We start from the raw sequence: 26,220 nt of genomic DNA, 5'->3' as shown, positions 1-26,220 counted from the left end.
CCACCCCAGGATGACGGGTTGTCACGTGGGGGACAAGGGATACCCGCTGAGATCATGGTTGATGATGCCAGTGTGGAAGGCTGAGACTGAGGCGGGGGCCAGATACAATGAGGCCCATGAAATGAAAGGGGCTTTACATGTTTCAGGTGTGAAATGTTGACTCGTGAATATTTTAAAGTGACGATTTGCCATTCTCCCTAGCTACAGATAGCAATGTCACCAGTGCCCACTCCTCACACTTCTTGATCCCCCGTCTAGTGTTATCCTTGCCTTTCACTGAACCAGTGACTATTGTCTTTCAGGATCACCATCTGATGAGGCCCCCCCGCCCCAGCCACCCAAGAGGGCTCTGAAGAGGACACTGGAAATGCGTCACAGCTATCACCCACCTTTGCAAATATGCACACCTTGGGCGGCGTTAGCAGTCAGGCTTCTGGGTCATGATCTGGTGAGCACCACAGCTGCTGATGCACATTAGCTGGAGGCTGGAACATTCAAGGGAGACAGCAGTCGGATGTCTGCTGGATCTCAGGGGGCACAGCTGGGTCCCAGTCACATGTCGAGTCACTGGACAAGGTTCTCCCTGAACTGATGCAAACAATAGGCCACAGCCATGAGATTCAGGAGGGGGTGTCAATGACATTCCAGCAACTGTAAGGCCAATTGGAGGAGTCCCAAAGCCACTATGTGGGACACCAACAACTTAGTTGAGACAGGTCACCTGGATGAAGGGGCAATGGATCCTCAATTCTCTAGCACAGGCCGACCTCGCTGTCAGTCACTGCTCTCTTCTTGGGAAGTCCCACAATCTCTAGTACCCGCTCCTTAAAGGGGAGGGTGGGGTGGGGGGAAGGAGACTCAGATTTCCGGGATTCGCCTCCCACCCCACTCAGGGGAACAGGGTGCCCCGCCTCTCATCCACAGCATCCAGAAGACTGGCTAGGTCTGCATTCCCAAAGCAAGGAGGTCTCGATGCTGCCATCCTCCTGGCTTGACTGGGAGTGAGTGCTGGGTGACCCTTTAAATGCAGCTCCCCCTTGTTAACTGTGAGCCGCTGAGAAGCCAGTTAGGTAAGTCAGATGCCTGGGAATTCAGGCATGGTGAGTTTCACATGGAGGCTAATTTTTTGCACTAAGTGGGGGTGAATACTGATCTTGATCGCGCCATTACAGCCAGCACCAAATACGTCGCAAATCTTGCTCAAAATGACGCTTAGTCATTTTTTGGGTGAATTGCGCCCACTGATTTCAACCAACAGGCATCACCCTGAATATATGGGGTTACATTTTTATAATCCAGCTTTATTCATTCCAAAATGGTATGTAACTGATGGTGAAAGACATCTGCTTAGTGGTGGAAACTAGCTATTGAAATGGTCCATCGCCAGGTTTTGAAGTCATTGAACGCATTCGCTTGTTAAGTAATATCAACATTGAAAAATAGAGAACTGTCACTAGATTAAAAAACAAAGGGGTGGCACGGTGGCTAGCGCTGCTGCATCACTGCGACGAGGACCCGGGTTTGATCCTAGCCCCAGGTTACTGTCCATGTGGAGTTTGTACCTTCTCTCCCTATTTGCGTGGGTCTCACCCCCACAACCCAAAAAGATGTGCAGGTTAGTTGGATTGGCCACGCTAAATTGCCCCTTAATTGGAAAAAAAAGAATTAGGTACTCTTAATTTATTTTTAAAAATAGATTAAAAAATAAAATTCTTCCCCACAGGTGACACTGTTAAGAGGTTTTTCTCCCAATTAAATAAATATCTTTACTTGGAAAGGCTGCACATAAATCTGAAGAGTCGTAAACACGTAGCCATTAGACTAAACAATGGTCAATCACTGGCCACCGCATGCTAATTGGTAAGATGTAGAAAGAACCTGTGGCAGAAACTGAAAACCTCAAAAGTAGTTTTCTGAAAATAACCCAAAGTTGTCAAGAGGATCGGACAGCATGGATAACTTCAAGACAATGTTTTACATAAAACTGAACCATATAGTACTTTATAGTGAAACTTACAACAGATCGTTGGCCAAATTTCTCAGAAATTAATCAAATAAATTGTTTAGAGTGGAAAAATCTGAAGTACTAGGGAGGTGTGGGGTGCTTAAGAACAGACAAGATATTTCAGTTGCCAGGAAGGAATATCTTTACCTTTCAGAAATTGCCACTTGTGAACATTTTTTAAAATGGACTCCAGGAATAACAATATTAACACAAAAAATGAACATAGACTGCTTAACCAGCACAAAACATAACTTGTGGTCCGAATTATTATTTCAAATTTGCAGTTAGAACAAGTATGCCTTCAGAACATTAATGGTCTGATACGAAAAAACCTCAAAAGATAATCATATTAAATCTCAAGTATGCCGCAGCTGGATATTGTCATTAAAATTTTATTAGGGAGTTTTGATATTTCTTCGGCGTGCAATAGTTTATGGAAATGTTTTGACAGAACGCCACAAAGATTTGGGAGCGAGGACATGGGCTGAGATTTCGGACCTACCATGATTCAGTAAGAACATAATGGTTTGTAGGGAGACAAAAAGGCTAGTCATGTTTTGACATTGTTTTTCTAAAAAAAGTAAAATACGATTTATGGAACTTTTGCGAGCACAAGCCAAGTGGGATTCCTGCAGCTGAATAAATCCTCTTATTCAAAGAAAATGAGACAATAGATGCAGGGTTTGTGGGTCTTTATCCAAAAAATGTCAAACAACCATCCAGATAATGTATGCTAATGTACTGTCTGCAGTATTACCATGGTCTATTGATTTTGTTTTATGAACAAGATGGTGACAATGTCAGGGGAGACACTTCAGAAACTTGCTCTGCAGAGCCATCTAGTGGCACTGTACAGCAACAAATGAATTATCAAAACTCAAGGGGAATGCAGATACAGCTATTTATAACGATAAATGATGTTACTACAAAAGCTATTCGAACAATTTTGGTGGCAACTATCCCGATTCAAATGAACCTTTTTTGCTTTGAAATATGGAACTTTGAAGTGGTCACTCAAGCTGCAGTTGACATCTGTCACCTTTGATAGGACAAGGATGTACTTTACCTGTTTTAGTCGTGCTAATTCTTTCAGAGCTCGCCCCCACTGCTGCTTGTAATGCAACTTGGATTTAGTGGCCGATTCCAATTTCCTCTCAAATTCCACCTAATAAAAAGGGTCAAAAGGTTGCAACCATAAAGCCGATGTTGTGTTAGCACTAAAAAAAACTATTCAGTATTCAGGAAGGAGATCTTAATATTCCACATAAATATTTTGAGAGAATCAGAATTCTGGCTTAAATGGGGTGAATTTATTTTTTAAACCTACTTTTGGATAGCATCCACTTCAGAAGTAATAAACTTTTTGTTAACTTCAGACAGCTGAAATAAACATTTTAGTTAGTGAAGCAACTATAATATAATCAGATGTATTTAAACTTAGAGGGCACAACTATTAATGTTCTATGAGCAGTACTTTATTTCACGAGCATATGAAGTCGGAAAAACAAACTATTAGAAATCTGCTAAAATGGGGACTTCAACAGAAAGTGGAAGGGGATTGCAAAATTTTGAATTTATCAAGGCTGGGGTTCCTGGACTTGTAAAGGTTGCCACAATCCCAGAGGACCACAGGCTGCTCTCCCTTTTGAGAGCTGACTGGTACTGATTTAACCTGAGAGTCATACACCTAAAGGATGAGAATAACCTCAGCTGGTTCGGTAATTGAACCCGCTGTTGGCATCACTCCGCATCACAAACCAGCCGTCGAGCCAACTGAACTAACCAACTCCAACTCTGTTCCTCGACATACATCAAGTTGGGGGGGGGGGCGCGGGGGGGGAGTGGGGGGGAAGAGAGAACAGCTCAGTGATGAATAAATGTTGTGATGGTCCAGTGACTAGCTTTTTCTTCATTCTCATCTTGGAGATATTATTGGGTTAAAAATGGATCGAAATAAGTGATTAAATGATAAGTTATTATTGCTATACTGCAACTGAAGCCAAAAAAAGGCTAAGTAGATTCCTTTTCATCAGTTTGCTCAGAAATTGAATAAAATCAAACCCACAAATATATTGCTTGATGCATATCCAAATATTTACACATGCTACTTATGTTGCAAAGATAGCTATTAATTGGAAGTCATCAGGATCACAATTATCGGTACAAGGTGGAAGTAGTAAAAGACTAGTTCAGAGAACAATTCAATGTGCAGAGAGAAAACAATTCAGGTCTTTCTTTTGAGGCTCTTCCCCACCACCATAAATAACCATGGCTGATATTGATAGGTTATTGCTGGAGTAAATTGAATAAAATTTAAGCACTGATGAAACAACAATTCACTTAGTTTTCTTAATCGCTATGTTGAAGAGTTACAATATCGCTTGGTAAAATATGCAACACAATTACACTGTCTCAGAAAGCAAAAAGCAAATATAAAAATAAAATGTAATGGTTTGAAGCATAAAATACCCTTCTAAAACTAGGAAATTTTAATTCTTAGTCAAAATTTTATAACTGGAAGAAGTTAACACACATTTTCAATGAGTCTATACAGGGCATAACGAAAGGAGAGCATAAAGGGAAATACTTATAATTTGCTCAGATTTCCCTCACTATTTCGCTTAGATACTCTGGAGTTCAGTCTTCAATTTTTATGATGTGGAGATGCCAGTGTTGGACTGGGGGTGGCCACAATAAGAAGTCTTACAACACCAGGTTAAAGTCCAACAGGTTTGTTTTGTATCACGAGCTTTCGGAGCTCCTTCATCAGGTGAAGTGGAGGCAGATTCACAATCACAGCATATATAGGAGAGATGCACAGCAAGATAATTACAGATTGGAATGTTAAGAGTGGTTGGAATGGTACTTCTGGTGCTATGGGACTTCTCGTGGCAGCTATGAAGGAGTAAGTCGCACATTTGGTGACTCCCTCTCTGGTTGGACTTTTGGACCTTTTCCTCCGATTTTCTACTTGACTTGAATTGTAAAACTGATGACAGAGGCAATTGTGTACTGAATTCCCACATTGGTGCATGGAGAGAAGGACTAGAAGTGCTCGTAAAGGCAGAAGCAGAAAGACAGAGAAGGCTTTGGCTGAAGCTGCAGCAGCAGACAGCATGGCGGAGGACTGGACCTCTGGTTTGTCGACCTAGCGGTCAACGGAGCAGCTGATGCAAGTTATTCAGGAAGTCTTTGCCAAGTAGAAACGGGACCGCTTGGACCCGATAAAAGAGTCAATTGAGCGGCTGGAGCTTAGATTGGACGCCCAAGATCGGGCGATCCAGAAAGTAGAGAAGGCGCTGGCTGAGCAGGAGGAACATCAAACTGCGGTGGAGCTGGAGGTGGAGATGCTGAGAGACCAGCAGAAAAGGCTCCTGGAGAAGGTGGAGGACCGAGAGAATAGGTCCCGCGGCAGAACTTGAGAATCGTTGGGCTCCCGGAGAGGTCCGAAGGAGCGGATGCTGAGGCATACATAGCGGGTATGTTTGAGAAGCTGCTGGGGGAGGGGACATTCTCCCGACCCTTGGAGGTGGACAGGGCTCATAGAGCGCTCGCGAGGAAGCCGCGAATGGGAGATCCCCCCCCCCAAGGGCAATGGTGGTCAGATTCCAAAGGTACTTGTACTTGGATAAGGAGCGCATTCTACAGTGGGCCAAGCAGACACAGAGCTGTAAGTGGGACAACAGTATCCTGTGAGTTTATCAAGACCAGAGTGTGGAGGTGGCCAGGTGAACAGCAGGCTTCAACCAGGTTAGGTCGATCCTTTTGAAGCAAAAGTTGAAGTTCGGATTGTTGTATTCCGCACGTCTCTGGGTCACGCACGAAGAACAGCACTTTTATTTCGAGTCGCCTGAGGACGTGCTGGACTTCGCGAAAAGGAAAGCACTGGTGGCGGACTGAGAACTTTTGAACTTTGCTGCAATGCTTATGTTTTTTTTTGCTTGTCTTTTGCATTGATTTGGGACCAGCGGTAGAGCTGAGTGAGTTAGGTTTTCGTTTGCACTGTTGGGGGATGGAGGTGTGCTTGTTTAGATCTTGGTGTTTTTCTGTCGGGCAATTGTGTGGGGATTGTTTGATGTTGGAGTGTTTGTATGAGCAGGGGGGGACCAATAGGTGGGAGGCTATTCGTCGCCAGGGATGGGGAGCACAAAGCTAGCTGGGCGGACTAGCTCACGGAAGCGCAGTGGGGTGTGTGCATATGTTCGGTTTATTAAAGGGGTTGGGTTACAGAGTGTTGTTACTGGGGGAGGGGGGGGGGGGGGGGTACATGTTCTGCTGACGAGGGAGGGACTTGGGCTAAGGGACAGAGAGGAGGTTGGGGGCAGAGTCTGCCTGGGGGCGGACCGGTGGAGGCGCGGAGCATGGATTGGGAGGGGACTTCAACACAGTTATTAACCCTGGCTTGGACCAGTCAAGCTCGAAAACGGGCAGGGTGCCAGCAATGGCAAAGGAACTAAAAGGGCTCCATGGAGAATTGAGCAGGTGAGGGTGAATGAGTTCTCCTTCTACTCTCACGTGCATAACGTGTACTCCCGGATTTATTTCTTTATTTTGAGCAGGGCCTTAGTGGCAGGGTTGGTGGACACGGGGTACTCAGTGATCACAATCTCAGACCATGCTCCACATTGGTTGACCTGCAGGTTAGTAAAGACAGTAACCAGCGCCCGCAATGGAGGTTAGATGTGGGACTTTTGGCTGATGAAGGGTGTGCGAGCGGCTGAGGAAATGTATTCAGAACTACCTGCAGGTCAACGACATGGGGGAAATTTCAGCAGCGGTGGTCTGGGAAGCACTGAAGGTGGTGGTCAGAGGGGAGCTGATCTCGATATGGGCCCATAGGGGCAAGGTGGACAGTGCAGAGATGGACCAACTGGTAAAGGAGATCGATAGGAGGCATGCAGAGACCCCGCAGGCAGGGCTTTTAAGGGAAATATAATACATTGCTCATTTGTGTGATAGGCAGAACGCCTTTTTGGCTAAATTGCAACATCCTGTTAGAACAAAGAACAAGAACAAAGAAGGGGCGAATACTTTTTGTGTAGCTTCAGCTGTTGTTAACACTTTTGAAATAAGGTAATTAGAGATAGACTGAGCACTTTTCAGAGCCAAATGTGATAGCCTTGGGCCCGATCATGAGTTTGCAAAATACACACTGCAAAATGTTCAGGGCAACCATTATCCAAAATGATGGCTTTGGTGCACCTTATTTCAGCATCAAGTTGAAATGGTGAGGAAATTGTTCAGGCCCTATTTAATCTTCTTCTTCATATGCTTTCTGGTCAGAACATAACCTGTGTCCAGAGTTATACTAGACCTTTCCGACTACTTTGCATGATTCTGAACATGGTGGAAAATATGCAGCCTTCTCACTATCAGAAAGACTGATCACATTGAAAAATAAAACAACGAACAGCATTGGAGAAGAATTTCACACGAGTACAATCCCAAAAAGATTGAGTCAACTGGAGCGATTGGTTAAGAGCAAAGCCTACAACCTAGGTTAGACAAAGAAAAATACAGCACAGGATTAGGCCCGTCAGCCCTCCAAGGCTGCGCTGGCCATGCTGCCTTGTCTAACCGAAAGCCTTCCTCATGTCCAGGTCTGTATCCATCTATTCTCTTCCTATTCATATATTTGTCAAGACATCTCTGAAACGTCACTATCGTCCCTGCTTCCACCACCTCCTCCGGCAGCGAGTTTCAGGCACCCACTACCCTCTCTGTAAAAAGCTTCCTTGCCCATCTCCTCTGAGCTTTACCCCTTGCACCTTAAGCTTATGTCCCTTAGAAATTGACTTCCACCCTGGGAAAAAGCTTCTGACTAGCCAGTCTGTCCATACCCCTCATAATTTGCCCCTGCCCTCCGCCATTCCAGTGAGAACAAACCAAATTTATCCGACCTCTCCTCATAGCGAATGCCCTCCATACCAGTGACATCCTGGTAAACCTCTTCTATACCCTCCCCAAAGCTTCCACAACCTTCTGTGAGTGCGGCAACCAGAATTGAACACTATATTCCAAGTGCCTACTCATGACTTGCCAATGTTTATACTCAAATGCCCCAGCTAAAGAAGGCAAGCATGCCATAAGCTTCCTTGACTTCTTCTCCACCTGTGTTGTCACTTTCAGTGATCTGTGGATTTGTACACCCAGATCCCTCTGCCTGTCAATACTCTTAAGGGTTCTGTCATTTGTTGTACATTTCCCACCTGTATTACACCTTCCAAAATGCATTATCCCGCACTTGTCCGGATTAAACTCCGTCTGCCATCTATCATCCAAGTCTCCAAGCGATCTCCTGCTGTTTCCTCCGACAGTCCTCATCGCTGTCTGCAATTCCATCAACCTTTGTGTTGTTTGCAAACTTACTGATCAGACCAGTTACATTTTCCTCCAAATTATTTATATATATAAAACAAACATTTGTAGAAAAGAGGCTAATAACTTTGGTAAATGAATCAATGATGTCTCCTGAACAAATAGGACAGATACAGGACATTTCCATGATGTAAGTCCTTAAAATGGTAGGAGTGGATGTAGTGGAATGGAAACTATCCTGGTATCTAAACACTTCACCACATTTTTGTTTTAAGGGATATGATCTGTGTCTTTATGAAGGTGCATTTTTTTAACACTGCATCTTCTCGACACTGCATCTTTGAATTGCCTCAAATTTCACGCCTTTTTACAATTAACAATCAGCTGCTTCATTCCATTTTGGATAAGCAGGATGTCTTCCCATATTCCACAGGCATGTCATACAAGTGGCAGATGCAAAATATATTTAATAAAACAAATGTTGTGGCTCACTGAGACAGTGTCACAATTTATCTAATCTGAAAAATATATTGAAATGTAAACAAAAACCTAACACACCACACTGAGTCACTGTTAAATTACAGCCACTTGAGAAAAAATACCTACATCAGTTTTCTTACATTATCAGCTTTGAAAATCTGATACTTGTGAATAACCTACACCCGAAACATATTGCAATGATTTCAAGAACAACAAGGTTTCATGATTCAAGTTTCATGTTATCATTGAAAATTAAACAACTATTTTAAATGCTCATTGTAGATTGAAATCAGCATCCTTCCATTTATCCCCATGGATGGATTTTTAAAATTTTATCAGTAAAAATTTACATCAACTTGTCTGGATATTATACTCCAGGGACATAAAATGTAATGACTAACGATGAAATCACTAAATGTCAGTTATTGTTCGTTCTAGCATCTCACCAAAAACTATATTTTGCAAGAGTAATTTTGAACATCCAAAAGGAGGAGATTTTGAAGTTTAAGTTAATCACTCCCAATAAAAAGGCACAGAAATATGGCTTGTTATACACATTTCCTAACTTCAGTCTGCGAACAAAACAAACAAAGCCATAACGTATTGTAGATATCGAAGTGCATTCTACCTTTTCAAGAGTTAAAAGATTGATCTCTGACTGAAGTCGAATTTCAGGTTTGCTGCTCTGCTGCTCCTTGTACTGATGAAATTCTTTTTCAAGTAGTCTGTATTTCTGTTCTGCTTCATGGAGCTAGATAGAATTCATGAAAGAAAATAAAACTTTCAAGAAACTAAAGGAAGTCAGCTTATCCTTTAGACACTAAACAGACACTCTAAAAATTCACATTCAAAATAAATGGACTTTTAACGCAACTGAAGTACAGGCAGACTAACAGCAAGACATCTGAAAACTGATCAAGCTCTGGTTTAAAAATGGATGAATAATTTCATTGTTTACATCCTGCTGACAGTGCCAGCTAGGATACAAAGCAGCAACACATAACTAACTAATTCTTCTACAGCAGATCATTATTTATCCATCTATTCAGTTCCCACTTTGTTCGTTTACACAATATTACTGTCATTTTTGATCATTTATACTATACAAGTGTAACTTAATCAAACGGACTCTGATATATTGTGAACACAGATTTTAGAATTCTACTCTTCTGGGAAAATGAAAAACTATTCTTCAGCCAACAGTTCAACAATAATTTAAGAAAAGCATGAGTATTATATTGATTCATGGCTTAAAGTTAAACACCTTTGACTTTATAATATACACAATCAATTCCAGAAAGATAGCCTGTTTTTGAACTCTTGATGGTAGTTAAAAGTAAAATTGAAATTAATGCAGAGTGCAAAGATAAAAATCGAAGTTGCTGAAAAAACTTTGAAATTAAAATTGAAATGGATCTGAATACAATCTGAAACAATAATCGTCTGAAAATGTATCATGGTTTGCATGTGACCCAAATATATGCAGCACAATTCTATTTAATTCTTTAAAATGTATTTTCACAGGTGATGAGCATTGCTGGCCTATTGTTGCCCATCCCTAATTGCGCTTGAGAAAGAGATGGGGAGTAACCTTCTTGAACTGCTGCAGTCCATGTGGTACAGGAACACATGCAATACCGTTAGGAAGGGAGTTCCAGAATGTTGGCCCAGTGACAGCGAAGGAACGGCAATATGGTTCGAAGTCCGAAAGGTGTGCGACTTGGGAGATAAACTAGCAGATGGTGGTATTTCCATACATTTGCTGCTCTTGTCCTTATAGGTGGTAGAAGTCACAACGATGCTGTCAAAGGAACTTTGGTGATTTACTGCAGTATCTTGTAGACGGTACACACAGATGCCACTGTGCATCGGTGGTGGTGGAAGTGAATGCTTAAGGTGGATGCAATGCCAATCAAGTGGACTGCTTGATGGTATTGAGCTCCTCCAGTGTTGTCGAAGCGCCACTCACCCACATAAGTGGAGAGTATTCCATCACACTCCCGGCTTGTGCCTTCTAGACAGTGGGCAGACTTTTGGGAGTCCAGGAGGTATAACTTGCCACTGAATTCTTAGCCTCTGACCTGCCCTTGCAGCCAGTGTTTCTATGGATGTTTAGGTTTATTTTTTGGTCAACGATAACCCACAGGATGTTGCTATTTCGGGAATTCAGCAATGGTAACCCCATTAAATGTCAAGGGACTCTCTTTTTGGAGATGGTCACACCTGGCATATGCGCAGCACAGATGTTAATTGCCGCTTATTAGCCCAAGCCTGAATGTTGTCCTGGTCTTGCTGAAACAGACGTGGACTGCTTCAGTATGTGAGGAGCTGTGAGTGGTACTCAGCATTGTGCAATCATCAGTGAACATCCCATTCCTGACCTAATTATGGAGGGAAGGTCAATGAGAAGGCAGTTCCTCTCACCTCACATGTTCAGTCCTTTTGTCCAAGACTGTATGAGGCCAGGAGCTGAGTGGCCATGGCAGAACACAAACTAAGCATCAGTGAGCAGATTATTGCTATGCAATTGCTGCTTTATAGCACTGTCGATGACACCTTCCATCATTTTCCTGATAATAGAATGTAGACTCAAGGCACGGTTGGGTTTGTCCTGTTTTTTGTGAACAGGACAAACCTAGGGAATTTTCCTCATTGCCATGTAAATGTCAGCATTGTAGCTGTGCTGGAACAGCTTGGCTTGGGGGTGGCTGGTTCTGGAGCACATCTTCAGTACAATTACTGGAATGTTGTTCGGAGCATCCAGTGCCTTCAGCTGTGTCTTGCTATCACGTGGAATACTGGGGCCTGTAATGCTCGGAAGCTCAAGAATTGGCCGATGTGGATCATCCATCTAGCACATCTGGCAAAAGATAATTCTAGATGCTTCAGCTATCTTTAACACTAGTGTGATGGGCTCTTGAATCGAGGTTGGGGATATTTAAGCAGTCTCCTCCTCTGGTTGATTGTTTAATTGTCCCACACCAGTCACAGCTGGATGGGGCAGGACAACAAAGCTTTTATCTGATCCACTGGTTGTGGGATCGCTGAGCTCTGTCCATCACATACTGGCCCGTAACTTGTGCAGAATGTCAATAATCATTCGACTGCCAGTCCATTCTCACTTAGTTGTGCCACTTTTGTCTAACCCCACATTCTGACTCAGGTCGGGTGAGATCCAGGCAGCACAGCTTTGGCCCAGTGCCACTTTGGCGCAGCGCCAAAGTCTAAGAGAATCAGAATGAAGGAGGTCACGCCCTTTTTGCTGCTAGGCCGGTAAGTTTAAAGATCAGAATGAAAACATCCAGGAAGCAGAAGTTAAGTGTCTAAGTAGATAGGATTTTGGGGGTGCAGTGGTGGTGGTCAGGGTCAGGTCAGGCCCCCAAATTGTGGAGAGTCCTATGAAGGCGGAGGGGGTTGGGGGTGTGGGAGGAGTACCCTGTGGGGATCAGTCTGGGTGTTTAAGAAAGTTACCCAGAAGTTCAACGAGTCGAACTTTTTAAGAGTGACTATTCGTGTAGCCCTGGCGGAAACATCTGAAGTTATCAATTTAAAAATCACATCTTTGAATGGTTCCTGCTGCAGTTCAATGGACCAGGCAAAGTGAGCACTTCAGTTTCAAAGTTATCCTATTTAGCATGGTGATCGTTGCACACATGATGGAGGGTACACTCAATGTGAAGATAGGGCTCTGTTGCCACAAGGATTGTGCGGTGTTCACTCTTATCGATACTGGTATGGACAGATGCATCTGTGACAAGTGGATTGGTGAGGAAGAGATCATGGAGGCTTTTTCCGCTTGATGGTTCTCTCACCATCTGTTGAGACCCAGTCTAATAATAATAATAATCTTTATTGTCACAGGTAGGCTTACATTAACACTGCAATGAAGATACTGTGAAAAGCCCCTAATCGCCACACTCCGGCATCTTTCTGGGTACAGAAGAGGGAGAATTCAGAATGTCCAATTCACCTAACAGCGCGCGTTTCGGGACTTGTGGGAGGAAAACAGAGCATCCGGAGGAAACACACACAGACACAGGGAGAACGTGCAGACTCCACAGACAATGAACCAAGCTTGGACTCGAACCTGGGACCTTGTTGCTGTGAAGCGAGAGTACTAACCACTGTGCTACCGTGCCGCCAAAACAGTTAAGTCAGTCTTCGTGCTATCGAGCCACTCTTGATGAAGACATGGGGCGGGATTCTCCGCCCACCTGCCCCCCCGCCGGGTCGGAGAATCGGCGAGAGGGTGGCGTGAATCCCACCCCCGCCGGCTGCCAAATTCTCCGGCGCCGGGGATTGGGCGGGGGCGGGAATCGCGCCGCACCGGTTGGGGGCCTTTGGCAGCGGCCCCCCCCCCGGCGATTCTCCGGCCTGCGATGGGGCGAGTGGCCGTCTGTTTTCGGCGGGTCCCACAGGCGTATGTTATGACAAGTACTTACTGGCGGGACCTGGCTCCACGGGCGGCCTCCGGGGGACGCGGGGGGATCTGGCCCCGGGGGGTGCTTCCATGGTGGCCTGGCTCGCAATCGGAGCCCACCGATCCGTGGGCGGGCCTCTGCCGTGGGGGCACTCTATTCCTTTGCGCCGGCCGGTGTAATGGTCCGCGATGGCCAGTGCTGTGATGAACCCCCCCACGCATGTGCTGGAATGACGACAGCATAAGCTGGCGCACCCACGCATGCGCCAACTCGCGCCAGCCAGCGGAAGCCCTTCGGTGCTGGTTGGCATGGCGCCAAGCCCCTTCCGCGCCGGCCGGCGCAAACCACTCTGGCACCGGCCTAGTCCCTGAAGGTGCGGCAGATTCCGCACCTTCGGCGCTGCCCGACGCCGGAGTGGTTCACCCCACTCCTTCGCGCCGGAGTTGCCCGCCCCGCCGGTTTCCGAAGAATCCTGTCCATGAAGTCCCACACCTAGAGTACATTCGTTGCCGTTGCCATGCTCAGTGCTTCTCTAATTGGTCTTCAACATGGAGGAATACAGATTAATCAACTGACGGAGGACTGCAGGTGGTAATCAGCAAGCAATTCCTTGCCCAAGTTGGACTTTATGCCATAAGACATCATGGAGTCCACAGTCAATGTTCAAGACAGTGGCTCCACCTCTGGTGGGTCTGCCTTGTAAGTTGGACAGGACATACCCAGGGATGGCATGGTGATGTCTAGGGCATGATTTGTAGGTATGATTCGGTGAGGGTGACAACGTCCCGTTGCTTGACAAGTCTGTGGACAGCTCTCCCAATTCTGGCACAAGTTTCAACATGATAGTGAGAAAGACATTGCAGGTCCATGTAGCTGGATGTGCAGTTGTAATTTTGGGTGCCTCGGTCAATACTGTGGTGGTCCATCTGGTTTCATTCCTTTTTGACTTTGTAGTGATTTAGTGATCCCACAACTGAGTGACTTGCTCGGTTATTTCAGGAGACATTTAAGAGTCAACCACATTGCTGTGAGTCTGAAGTCACATGTATGTCAGACCAATTAAGGACAGCAAATTTTCATCCCTGAAAGACATTAATGAACCAGATGCTACTGTGGCAAGTAACATTCACGTGACACAGATATCAGCTAATGACCATCTCCAACAAAGGAGAATCTGACCATTGCCCCTTCATATTCAATGGCACTGCCTCACTGAATCCCTACTATCAACATCCTAGGGATTACTATTGTCCAGAAACTGAACTGGACCAGTCATTCATAAAATTACGCTATGAGAGCAGGTCAGAGACTAGAAATATTGCTTAGAGGAACTCCCTCCCAACTCCCCAAAGTCTGTGCACCATCTACAAGACACAAGCCAGGGACGTGATGGAATATCATCCACTTGTCTGTGCAGCTCCATCAACACCAAAGAAGCTCATACCCAGGACAAAGCCCACTTGACTGGCATCTTATCCATAACTTTAAACATTCACTCCCTCCACCACGGACATAGAATGGCAGCAGTCTGTACCATCTAAAGATGCACTGCAGCAACTCACGGAGACTCCTATGACAGCAGCACATTGGGTAGCACTGGTGCCTCACAGCACCAGGGACCAGGGTTCAATTCTGGTTTTGGGTGACTGTGTGGAGTTTGCATGGAGCTCCAGTTTCCTCCCAAAGTCCAAAGATGTGCAGACTAGGTGGGGATATGGGGCTACGTGGATGGGGAGTGGGTCTAGATAGGGTGCTCTTTCAGAAGTTCGGTGCACTCGGACATCTAAACATCTTTGCTCTTGTAATTGCGGCATAAGGTCTTAAATTTTTACCCGAGCAGGCACACCCTCAGGCAGACATTGACAACGAAAGCCATGACAATTTTGTACTTTCTCAGTATTGCAATGAGCTAGGATCCCAGGTTGTGTGTTCACATCATGGAATGGGAATTGAATCCAGATTCTTCTACCTCCCAAGCCAAAACGATATTGAACTTCCAAAAGATGTCTTCACTGGGTAAAACTGTACAAATATGTTCTGACTTGAAGATCGGATAAAATAATCTCAATATTTTTGAATGTGTCTAAACGAACAACCTGGGAATAGTTTCTCTGTCCTCTGGTTTCCGAAACTTTAATGTTCATCCAAGAGGAGAAAATCCTGGGGAAGATCAGACAGTGAACATCTTACACCGGCCAGGATTTTCCAAACCCGCCATGGCGGGGACTGCCGTGGGGAATACGGAGGCTGAGCTAAAAGCCCGTTGACTTTTGGCGGGACTGGATGATACCGGTGGCTGCGAGGCTAGAATATCACACCCACCATCATGCTGACACCAAGCTGCAAGATCAGCTGATATGCAACTGAAACCTTTCAGGGAGATCCAGATAAATGAAGTCAAAAATAATAGTAATACAATTTAAAAGTGCAAAACGCCAAAAAGAATATTTACCATTACTAATATTACCGACAAGTATGATAAAACTCAAATTGTGTGCACAATGAAAATGAAAATCGCTTATTGTCACGAGTAGGCTTCAAATGAAGTTACTGTGAAAAGCCCCTAGTCGCCACATTCCCGCGCCTGTTCGGGGAGGCTGTTACGGGAATCGAACCGTGCTGCTGGCCTGCTTTCAAAGCCAACGATTTAGCCCTGTGCTAATTGACAGGATGGAAAACATAATAAACAAGAATGAATAGATTACAAAGAATTACTATCCCCTTCAAAAAGTAATTTTGTCTTTGATGAGCATCATTCTCCTTACCTGTTGCTGTAAGCGTAACTTATCTTGTTCTAACTGATTCAACTTTAACTTTTCCAATTCCACTTGATGGACAGAATCCTCAGTACAGCGCCTTGTGGTCTCTTGCATTTCTCGCACGCCTCGATCATGATCATCTTGTAACTCTTTCCTCAGCCTCTGGAGCTTTACACAGGATAACTTTATTTTTATTATTCTGAAAACTCTCAGATAAACACAAGATGCCAATCAAGATCATAAAACATTTACGATGCAGTAACTATTTTTGTTAATTCATTTACAGGATGGGGGTACAGTTGAAAGACTTGCATTTACTGTCCACATCAAATGCCCTTGAAATGGTGGTGGTAAGCCATCTTCTTCAACCACTGCAGTCCTTGTAATGGAGGTACTTTCCACAGAGCTGTTCGGCAGAAAATGACATCATTCCTACCCAGCTATGATGAAGGAACTGCAATATATTTTCAAGTCAACATGATGCACTACTTCGAAGGGAACTTGGAAATAGTGTCCCCGACAGGAACGGAATGCCTGGGTGGGAGGTGGGTAGAATGCTGGCTACGATAGGTTGCACATGGTGGCAGCGAAAAAAACAACGCCATGAATACCCAACTTGGCAAACCACAACAAAGTGAAACCCAGGAGTGCAGGGGCACATCCACATGGAGTGAATGGTAATGGCAGCCATCTTGGATGATGCTAGATAAAGGGAAACTCCAGAGCGCATGAGCGCATCCACATGGTGAGTATGGTAACCACAGAAATCTTGAATGACACCCAAATAAGGGAGAAGGAGACACACCTCAGGGAGAAGGACCGGCTGCAGGTAAGAGGGAGCTGGGTGGGTCAGATGTGCCAATCGTGTTACGGAACGAGGACAAGGGAAATGAAAATGAAATGAAAATTGCTTATTGTCACAAGTAGGGTTCAAATGAAGTTACTGTGAAAAGCCCCTAGTCGCCACATTCCAGCGCCTGTTCGGGGAGGCTGGTGCGGGAATTGAACCATGCTGCTGGCCTGCCTTGGTCTGCTTTCAAAGCCAGTGATTTAGCCCTGTGCTAAACTAGCCCCATAGGGAGTAACATATTACTAAACAAGAGGACAGCCTTCACGGCGACAAAGACGGTTACAGACCCAGGGGACGGTATATCATGGTTAGTGGTGTTCTGGAAGGGGCACCAGTGGTGCTTGTAAACGTGTACTCTTCCTGCTGGGATGACGTGGAATTGATGATGAAGAAACCATGGCAGAAATCCCCGACATAGACACACACCGACTCATCATTGGGGGGGGAGCTGAAGAACGTAATGGAGCAGATGGGGGCAGTGGACCCCTGTAGGTTCACACACCCAAGAGAGAAGGAATTCCACTTCTCCCAGGTTCACAGGGTCTACTCCAGGATCAGCTTCTTTGTAAAATCAGTGCTTCCAGGTGTAGGAGTGGAATATTCCACAATCAAAATCTCCGACCATGTTCCACACAACATGGATGTGAGATTGGAGTCAGGCCCCCCATGGGGGCTGGACACAGCCCTCCTTGCCAAGAAGGCAGTATGTAATCGGATAGCATAGACCATAGATGGGTACGTTACCAAGAACCAGAACAGGGGGGGTCTCACCCTCCACATTCTGGTAGATGTTGAAGGCAGTGATGAAGGGGCAAAGTATGGCATTCAAGGCATGCAAAGTTGGAAGCAGAGGGCAGCCAAGCAATAGCTGGTCGGCTCCACACTACCGGTGGACCGGCAGTACTCCATTTCTCCAACCGTGGAACTACGGACGGAATGGAAAAAACTACAAACGGACTTTGACCTGCTCTCCACCAGGGAAGCAGTGTACCAACTCCGCCGAACACAGGGACCTTTTATAAGCATGGAGACAAAGCCAGCTGCCTGCTGGCTCACCAGCTGAGGAAGCAGGCAGCCACGAGGGAAATAGTTCAGGTCAAAGACAGGTGCGGCAAGCTCGCCGCAGCCCAAGAACAGATTAACAAAGCCTTTGCAATCTTCTACCAAAAGCTATACATCTCCGAGCCAATAGAGGGGGACTCAAAGATGAAGCAGTTCCTTGATGGATTGGACATGCCAGTCATGGGGGAAGAGACGGAACTTGGAAGCATCATTAGAACGGAGGGATGTCATGGGGACAATCAACTCCATGCGGACAGGGTAGGTGCCGGGGCCGGATGATTTCCTGGCAGACCTACAAAACATTTGCGCCAGCACTGCCACGCACTCCTGGGAGATGTTCACAGACTCGTTAGTAAGGGGTATCCTGTCAACAACACTGCCCAAGCCTCAATATCGTAGAGCCGGGGGTGGACTGCCATTCAAGCGGGCCCAGACTAAATCCTGCTACCTGGGAATCCAAATAGCCCACAACTGGATCCAGATCCACAAATGGAACTTGACAAGTCTGGTGGAGGAAGTCGAAAAGGACATGCAGGCAGGGCTCATTCCCTCTCTACCTGGCAGGGAGAGCACAGATGATGAAAATGAAAGTGCTGCCTAGGTTCCTCTTCCTGTTCAGATCCCGCAATAAAAATCTGGAATTAAAGGTTTAATCATGGCTATGATTGTTATAAAAAACACAGCAATGTGGTTGACTCTTAATGGCTCAGCAAGGGAAATTAGGGATGGGCAACAAATGCTGGATTTGCCAGACACTCGGATCCCATAAAATAATTTTGGAAAAGGAGGTTCAGGGAAGGAATTCCAGATGTCAGGCACTGTATAACTGAATGCAGGGCTGTCAATGGTGATGTAATAAAATTGGGGTATGCAAGAGACCAGAATTGGAGGAGAACAGAGAAGCTAGAGGGTTGCTGAGCTGAAGGCGCTTAGGGATAGGGAAACCATGCAAGCATTTGACAACAAGGATGAAAATTTAAAATAGAGCTAATTAGCTTAGTTGGGTTTGCTCACTACATTTGTTAATGAAGGTGCATTTTGCAGTTGTCTGGGTGCACATTATAAATGGTGATAAGGCAAATTTGACTCTTCACTGAAGTGCATAGTATATTTAGAAAATTGCAGTAAACGGAAATGGTTTTTACAGGACAGTTCACCAAAACAAATTTTAGCATCAATAACTCTTGGACACAGATTCAATAGTAAATCCCAGACTGGTTCTTGCTAAGGTGAAGGTCTGACAGCCAAGCCAATCTGTTCACAGCTCTAGTGTCACATCTGATCCTGAAATGAGCCTCCAACCTCATTCATATCGTCTCTACCGGTGCTATTTTCAACCTGCGTATCATTGCTCGACTTACCCCCGTCTCTGCTCATCTGCTGTTGAAATCTGTACATTTGTGACCTCCAGACTCTACTATTCCAATGCACTGCTGGCTGGTCTCCAACATTCTGCTCTGCTGCCCATGTCTTACAGCAAGTCCGATTCTCCTATCGCCCCATGCTTGCTGACCTACATTGGCTACAGGTCACGCCACTCCTTAATGTTTAAATTTTCATCCTTATTGTCAAATCCTTCCTCAGCTTTGCCCTTCCCTATCTCCATAATCTTCTCCAACCCCATAATCTTCCAAGATATCCGCGCTCTTTCAATTCTGGCCTATTGCGCATTCCCAATCATCATTTGAATCACTATGTTCAGTGATGTGAAAGGTCAATTCTCTATTTTGTTTGTTTCATGTAATGGGCGAATAAAAATAAACTTTAACAAATTTTGTACAATGCACTCCTGTACACAACTAACTTGTCAGGCCTCAAAACTTCATTTACCATTAGGATTTGCTTTTAACTATAGGAGATATTAAATTGCAATTTTGCTTGCCTATTCAAGGGGATGCAAAATATTCTGAGCAAAATTTGAAGAGGAGGGTGGTTCCCCGTACCCCACTTGGCCTATATATATGCGGAAGTCAACTGCACCAAAAACATTCACAGGTCATTGTCCAGTTAGCCCACAGATGGACACGGATCCACAAGTGGAATCTGACCAGTCTGGCGGAGGAAGTTAAAAAGGCCTATAGAGATGGGATGCACTCCTGCTCTCCCTAGCAGGGAGGGTGTCGGGAAAGCAGCAAGGTAGCACAATGGTTAGCATGGTTCTTTTACAGCGCCAGGGTCCCAGGTTCAATTCCCGGCTTGGGTCATTGTCTGTGCGGAGTCTTCACCTTCTCCCCGTGTCTGAGTGTGTTTCCTCCGGGTGCTCCGGTTTCCTCCCACAGTCCAAAGATATGCATGTTAGGTGGATTGGCCATTCTAAATTTCCCTTAGTGTCCAAAAAGGTTAGGTGGGGTTACTGGGTTACGGGATAGGGTGGAGGTGTGGGGCTTAAGTGGGGTGCTCTTTCCAAGGGCCAGTGCAGACTCGATGGGCTGAATGGCCTCCTTCAGTACTGTAAATTCTTTGTTCTATGTTCTAGAATGATTCAAAAAAGCCCACTAACACCATCTACAGGACAACTGCTACGTTGACAGCAGTGCCCACTTATCAAGAACAAAAGTTTCCTTTTGAATACTTTTAAAGCATCAAATGTAGTTATGATGTTACACTGCGTCTAAAGTAAAAAGGTCATCCAACATTCATTAAGCATCCGTAAAGGTTCCAATGAAAAACAAGGTTAAATTATTTTGCAACTTGGATATTAGAAAAAGAAATTTAAACACAATTACCTCAACTTCACCATTAGCAAGCTGTTGCTCTCTTTTTTCCAAATCTGCCAATGTTTTTTGTAGTCGTTCCTCGAGCACAGCATATTCAAGAACCTGTCATCAATGACAAGAAAAATGTAAAAATACAAAGTTCCTTTCCAGTACGATATAGGTAATTTACAAGTTACACCACTGAAATATTCTAAGTTATATCTGTGGGATATATCTGTGAAAAAGGTGGGAAACAGGTTACAAGGCATTTTAAATTACCATTTATGTATTAATATCATCCTCCTGGAATGTTGGACAGGAATTTCAGGTGTCAAAAATATTTTTAAAAGATCCACTGTACCTTCTAAATATTTTATAAAGGGAAGCCAGACTTATTCAAAAATAATCAAAGCTTAAGTGCAACCTGAAAAGATCTTCAACAGATTTAGAATTTACTGGCGAAAGCTAAGCTTTGGCTACACCTGAAGCTCCACATCTATTCCTATAATTAATAATGATCTATCTTCAGGTCACCAGCATAAACTTAAATGTTGTATGTATGTCTTTAAAAATGTTGCCCAGCCTTCAGTGCATTCTGAAGTATTTTGCTTCTAATTTCACATTTGCAGTTTTTGTTTCTATTTTGCTACCACAAGCCCAGATTACTAGTTAACATAACTGTATCGCAGGTCATATAACCGATCAAATAGAGACAAAATCTAAGGCAGCTTTGCTTCAACTACCCAAATCTCAATATTAAATAGCTTTAAGTTGTTCAGCAGATTACCACCATGGAGCCAGAGGGATAAATAATGGACACCACTGAGTTGAATTAAAATAAAATGTATTATTCCAAATACGTTGCTGCTCAATTCAAAGCGTTGAGTTTTCTTTAAATGACAGGCACTACTATGTCTTTCGTTAGTGAGATTCTTACAAATAGCAGCCAGAGTTTCTTTGGCAATTGAAGTACGGCTAAGCTTGATCGTGGAGAAAAATTGGATTATTTGAAATAGTTCTGAAGCACCTGGTCACTCCAACATTGGCATCAGTACACTGAGATGCAAAACCTTACCTCATATCGATGTGGGTTAATTTTTTTTTTTTATAAATGTTTTTATTCAGTTTTCATATTTTATATTGAACAAATTACAAATTGTTAGGAGAGAAAAAGAACAAAAAAAAAAAAAAAAAAAAAAAAAACAACAAACAAACACGCAAAAATTAACATACATATTTACAGGTAAGCATCTTCGTAGTAGTAACTGCGCCCGCCCCCCCCCCCCCCCCCCCCCCCCCCAACATGTTTATTTAGTTTGGTTTTGGGCCTTAGCTAGCCATCGAACCCCCGTACCGAACCTGTAGCCCCTCCCGCTACCTTCCCCCGACTATTCTTCCTCTTGTACATTGGCCACAAATAGGTCCCGGAACAGTTGCATGAATGGCTCCCACGTTCTGTGGAAGCCGTCGTCCGACCCTCGGATGGCAAATTTGATTTTCTCCATTTGGAGAGATTCCGAGAGGTCGGACAGCCAGTCCGCAGCTCTGGGCGGTGCTGCTGACCGCCAGCCAAACAGGATTCTACGGCGGGCGATCAGGGAGGCAAAGGCAAGGGCGTCCGCCCTCCTCCCCAGGAATAGATCTGGCTGTTCTGAAACCCCGAAGACCGCCACTATCGGGCATGGCTCCACCCTCACTCCCACCACTTTGGACATAACCTCGAAGAAGGCTGTCCAGTACTCCACGAGTCTGGGGCAAGACCAGAACATGTGGGCGTGGTTGGCCGGGCCTCTTTGGCACCGTTCACATCTGTCTTCCACCTCCGGGAAGAACCTACTCATACGGGTTCTTGTTAAGTGGGCTCTATGTACCACTTTTAGTTGCGTCAGGCTGAGCCTTGCGCACGTGGAGGTGGAGTTGACCCTATGCAGTGCTTCGCTCCAGAGTCCCCACCCTATCTCCATCCCCAGGTCGTCCTCCCATTTCCTTCTTGTTGCGTCCAGTACGGTGTCGTCCCTATCTACCAGTCGGTCATACATGTCACTACAGTTCCCTTTCTCTAGGATACTTGCGTCCAGTAGGTCTTCCAGTAGTGTCTGTCGTGGCGGTTGTGGGTACGTCCTTGTCTCCTTTCGTAGGAAGTTTTTGAGCTGCAGGTACCGTAGCTCGTTCCCCCCAGCTAGCTGAAACTTCTCTGTCAGTTCGTCCAGTGTTGCGATCCTGTCGTCCGTGTATAGGTCCCTGACTGTCAGTGTCCCCCCGTCCTGCCTCCACCTTTTGAAGGTGGCGTCAGTCAGTGCTGGTGTGAACCTATGGTTGTTGCAGATGGGAGCCCTGTTCGACATTTTGGTCAGGCCAAGTTGCTGCCGCAGTTGGTTCCAGGATTGGAGGGTGGCTGTCACCACTGGGCTGCTGGAGTGTTTTTTGGGTGGGGATGGGAGTGCTGCCGTGGCGAGGGCCCGGAGGGAGGTTCCCATGCAGGAGGCCTCCTCCGCACGCACCCACTCAGCCTCTGGCTCCTGGATCCATCCCCTTACTCGCTCGGCTGTTGCTGCCCAGTGGTAGAATTGTAGATTCGGGAGGGCTAGCCCTCCCCTGGTTTTTGTTTTTTGTAAGACCTTCTTTGGGATCCTAGCATTTTTACCCCCCCATACGAACGCCATGATGAGTTTGTCCAGCGCTTTGAAAAAGGCCTTGGGGATGTAGATCGGAATGGATCTAAACAGGAAGAGGAACCTGGGCAGTACGTTCATTTTGATCGTCTGAACTCTCCCCGCGAGGGAGAGCGGGAGTGTGTTCCATCTTTGCAGGTCCTTTTTAACTTCCTCCGTCAGGCTGGTGAGGTTCCATTTGTGGATCCCTTTCCAGTCATGGGCTATTTGGATCCCCAGGTAGCGGAATTTATGTCGGGCTTGATTGAACGGCAGCCCCTTTAGTGCTGCCCCCCCCCCCCCCTTGCGGGTGTACTGGGAAGATCTCACTTTTGCTCATGTTGAGTTTGTAGCCCGAGAAGGCTCCAAACTCTTTCAGGAGCGCGATGATTCCGTCCATGCTGCTTTGTGGGTCCGAGATATAGAGGAGCAGATCATCCGCATAGAGTGAGACTCTGTGCTCTCTACCTCCCCTTCGGATCCCCCTCCAATTTTTTGCTGCCCTGAGCGCGATTGCTAGCGGTTCAATTGCTAGTGCGAACAGCAGCGGGGACAGTGGGCATCCTTGTCTGGTGCCCCTGTGCAGCTGGAAGTATTGGGAGTTGGTATTGTTGGTCTGTACACTCGCCATGGGTGCGTTGTACAGGAGCTTTACCCAAGCGGTGAACCCTGTTCCAAGCCCGAACCGCTCCAGTACCTCTATGAGGTATTTCCACTCGACTCTGTCGAAGGCCTTTTCTGCGTCCAGGGAGACGATCACCTCTTGTGTTCTCTCCCCGGAGGGGGTCATTATCACGTTCAGCAGGCGCCTGATGTTCGCGGTAAGCTGTCTACCTTTGACAAAGCCCGTCTGGTCCTCTGTGACCACCTCAGGTACACAGTCTTCTAGCCTCTTGGCTAGGATTTTGGCCAGTATTTTGGCGTCTGCATTCAGCAGAGATATGGGTCTGTATGACCCACATTCCGTTGGGTCTTTGTCTTTCTTAGGTATCAGCGAGATTGAGGCCTGTGCTAACGTGTCGATGTGGGTTAATGAAGCAACAAGTGCAAACTAGCATTCATGTACAACACTGAGCTTCAACTGCTCACTGAAGCTAGTGGTCAATGCAGGAAGATTTCTCAGGACACTAACAGAATTCTCTCCTCTTTTTCAAATAGCGTCATGGTATAATGCAAACAGGTAGATCTTAGTTCACATCTTTTTAAATCAGATCATGTAAGAGTTTGGGAATGGAAATGTTGTGGTCAGGAATGGTCAGGGGAAGGGCAGCACGGTGGCGTAGTGGGTTAGCCCTGCAGCCTCACAGCGCCGAGGTCCCAGGTTCGATCCCGGCTCTGGGTCCCTGTCCATGTGGAGTTTGCTCATTCTCCCCATGTTTGCGTGTTCGCCCCCACAACCCAAAGATGTGCAGGGTAGGTGGATTGAACACGCTAAATTGCCCCTTAATTGGAAAACAATAATTGGGTATTCTAAACTTGTTTTAAAAAAAAGGGAAAAAAAGGAATGGTCAGGGGATTTGGAGAGCTGTACTATGGTTTGTAACTATTGAGAGAGTGAGAAGGGAAGGAAGGTAAAAAAGGTTATAATGCTTCAAATGCCGAAGAAACTCTGGCTGCTATTTGTAAGAATCTGACTAACGAAAGACATAATAATGTCTGTCTTTTAAAGAAAACTCAACACTTTGAATTGAGCAGCAACGTATTTGGAATAATACATTTTATTTTAATTCAACTCAGTGGTGTCCATTATTTATCCCTCTGGCTCCATGGTGGTAACCTGCTAAACAACTTAAAGCTATTTAATATTGAGATTTGGGTAGTTGAAGCAAAGCTGCCTTAGATTTTGTCTCTATTTGATCGGTTATATGACCTGCGACACCAGTCATTTTAACTAGTAATCTAGTTTCCTCAAACCCCCAATCCCAAGAAAGCCTTGTAATAGCCATCCACCACTGAGCAAGCAATCAAATCACTGTGCAAAATGTAGCATATTTGAATTGTGTGTCGCACGGAGGGGAAAAATACACTATGCTATTTAAATTATTTAAATTACTTCAGGGAAAGCAATTATTGACCCAGGAACTAGCCTCAAGTTCTTGAAAACACTTCGCTACTTGGCATTATGCAACTTCTCTCTCCTATCCCCTCACCTTTTTCTTCACAAGTGCTTCCCTCTCTCTGTCTCGCTTCTTCCACTCTTCGGCAAGGGCCTGCATGTGAGCCAGCTCTTTTTGCTTCAACTATTGGCAAGAAACAAATAACGTATTGGCCATTCACACAAAAACCATTATGAAAAATGCATCCACGTGGACAAAATTTATTCAATCAATTAATCCAAGAGATCTGTCTTGGAGCCTGCTCAGAAAGCAAGAAAATAAAACAAAAATGGAGAAATATTTAACTCTCCTTGTGTTACATAACATTTAAGTTGCAACTAAAAATATGCAAAGCTCTAGTATTGGAGTTACTTTCAATTTGGTAGGCTCTGATTACGCTAATGGTCCAAATATGCTTTTCCATTTTATCACTATTTACTAATAGATGTTATTTGGTAGCAAGTTACTCTATTAATTAGCATTTGTTTTTGTTGTTGAAAAAAAATAGGATTTACCTGGTTCTGAAACAAATCTTCTTGCACTTCTTTCCACATTTCCAGCTCCAATGCAGCTTTGTATTCCATTGTCTCACGAGGCTCCGTATCAGGGCCTGGCCCTGAAGCCTGAACAGGCTTAGCTGAAAGGTCAGGCTGTTGCTGGTAAACATTATTTGAATTCTAAAAAGTAAAAGTAAATATTTACCATTTATGAATTACAAATTTGTACTTTCAGCAAATACTGGTGAACAATAGCGCAGGAGTAGGTCAGACAGTCCTTTAAACCTGTTTGACCATTCAGATAGGGCAAGGGTCTGCAATCTGCAGCTCCAGAGTTGCATGTAGCTTTTTAAACACTTCATTTGCAGATTCAAATCTTTTGAAG

The 26,220-nt window shown here is 45.0% G+C and overlaps 1 protein-coding gene across 2 annotated transcripts in view; it reads right to left on the bottom strand.

Annotated features, from left to right (window-relative positions):
• The window catches only part of LOC119970416 (centrosomal protein of 120 kDa), a 121,553-nt gene that overhangs the window by 12,955 nt on the left and 82,378 nt on the right, over positions 1-26,220 (bottom strand). For both annotated transcript variants that reach the window (XM_038805006.1, XM_038805007.1), the window contains 6 exons: positions 25,854-26,015; positions 25,393-25,482; positions 20,622-20,714; positions 15,990-16,151; positions 9,432-9,554; positions 3,072-3,170 (listed from right to left, as the gene is read on the bottom strand). In XM_038805006.1, the coding sequence (XP_038660934.1) occupies positions 3,072-3,170; positions 9,432-9,554; positions 15,990-16,151; positions 20,622-20,714; positions 25,393-25,482; positions 25,854-26,015 (729 nt within the window). The remainder of the gene's footprint in view (positions 1-3,071; positions 3,171-9,431; positions 9,555-15,989; positions 16,152-20,621; positions 20,715-25,392; positions 25,483-25,853; positions 26,016-26,220) is intronic.

Source organism: Scyliorhinus canicula, chromosome 8 (assembly GCF_902713615.1).
Source record: "Scyliorhinus canicula chromosome 8, sScyCan1.1, whole genome shotgun sequence".
Lineage (NCBI taxonomy): Eukaryota > Metazoa > Chordata > Chondrichthyes > Carcharhiniformes > Scyliorhinidae > Scyliorhinus > Scyliorhinus canicula.
Note: the sequence above shows the minus strand (reverse complement) of the source record. Positions and strands in the feature narration are given on the sequence as shown.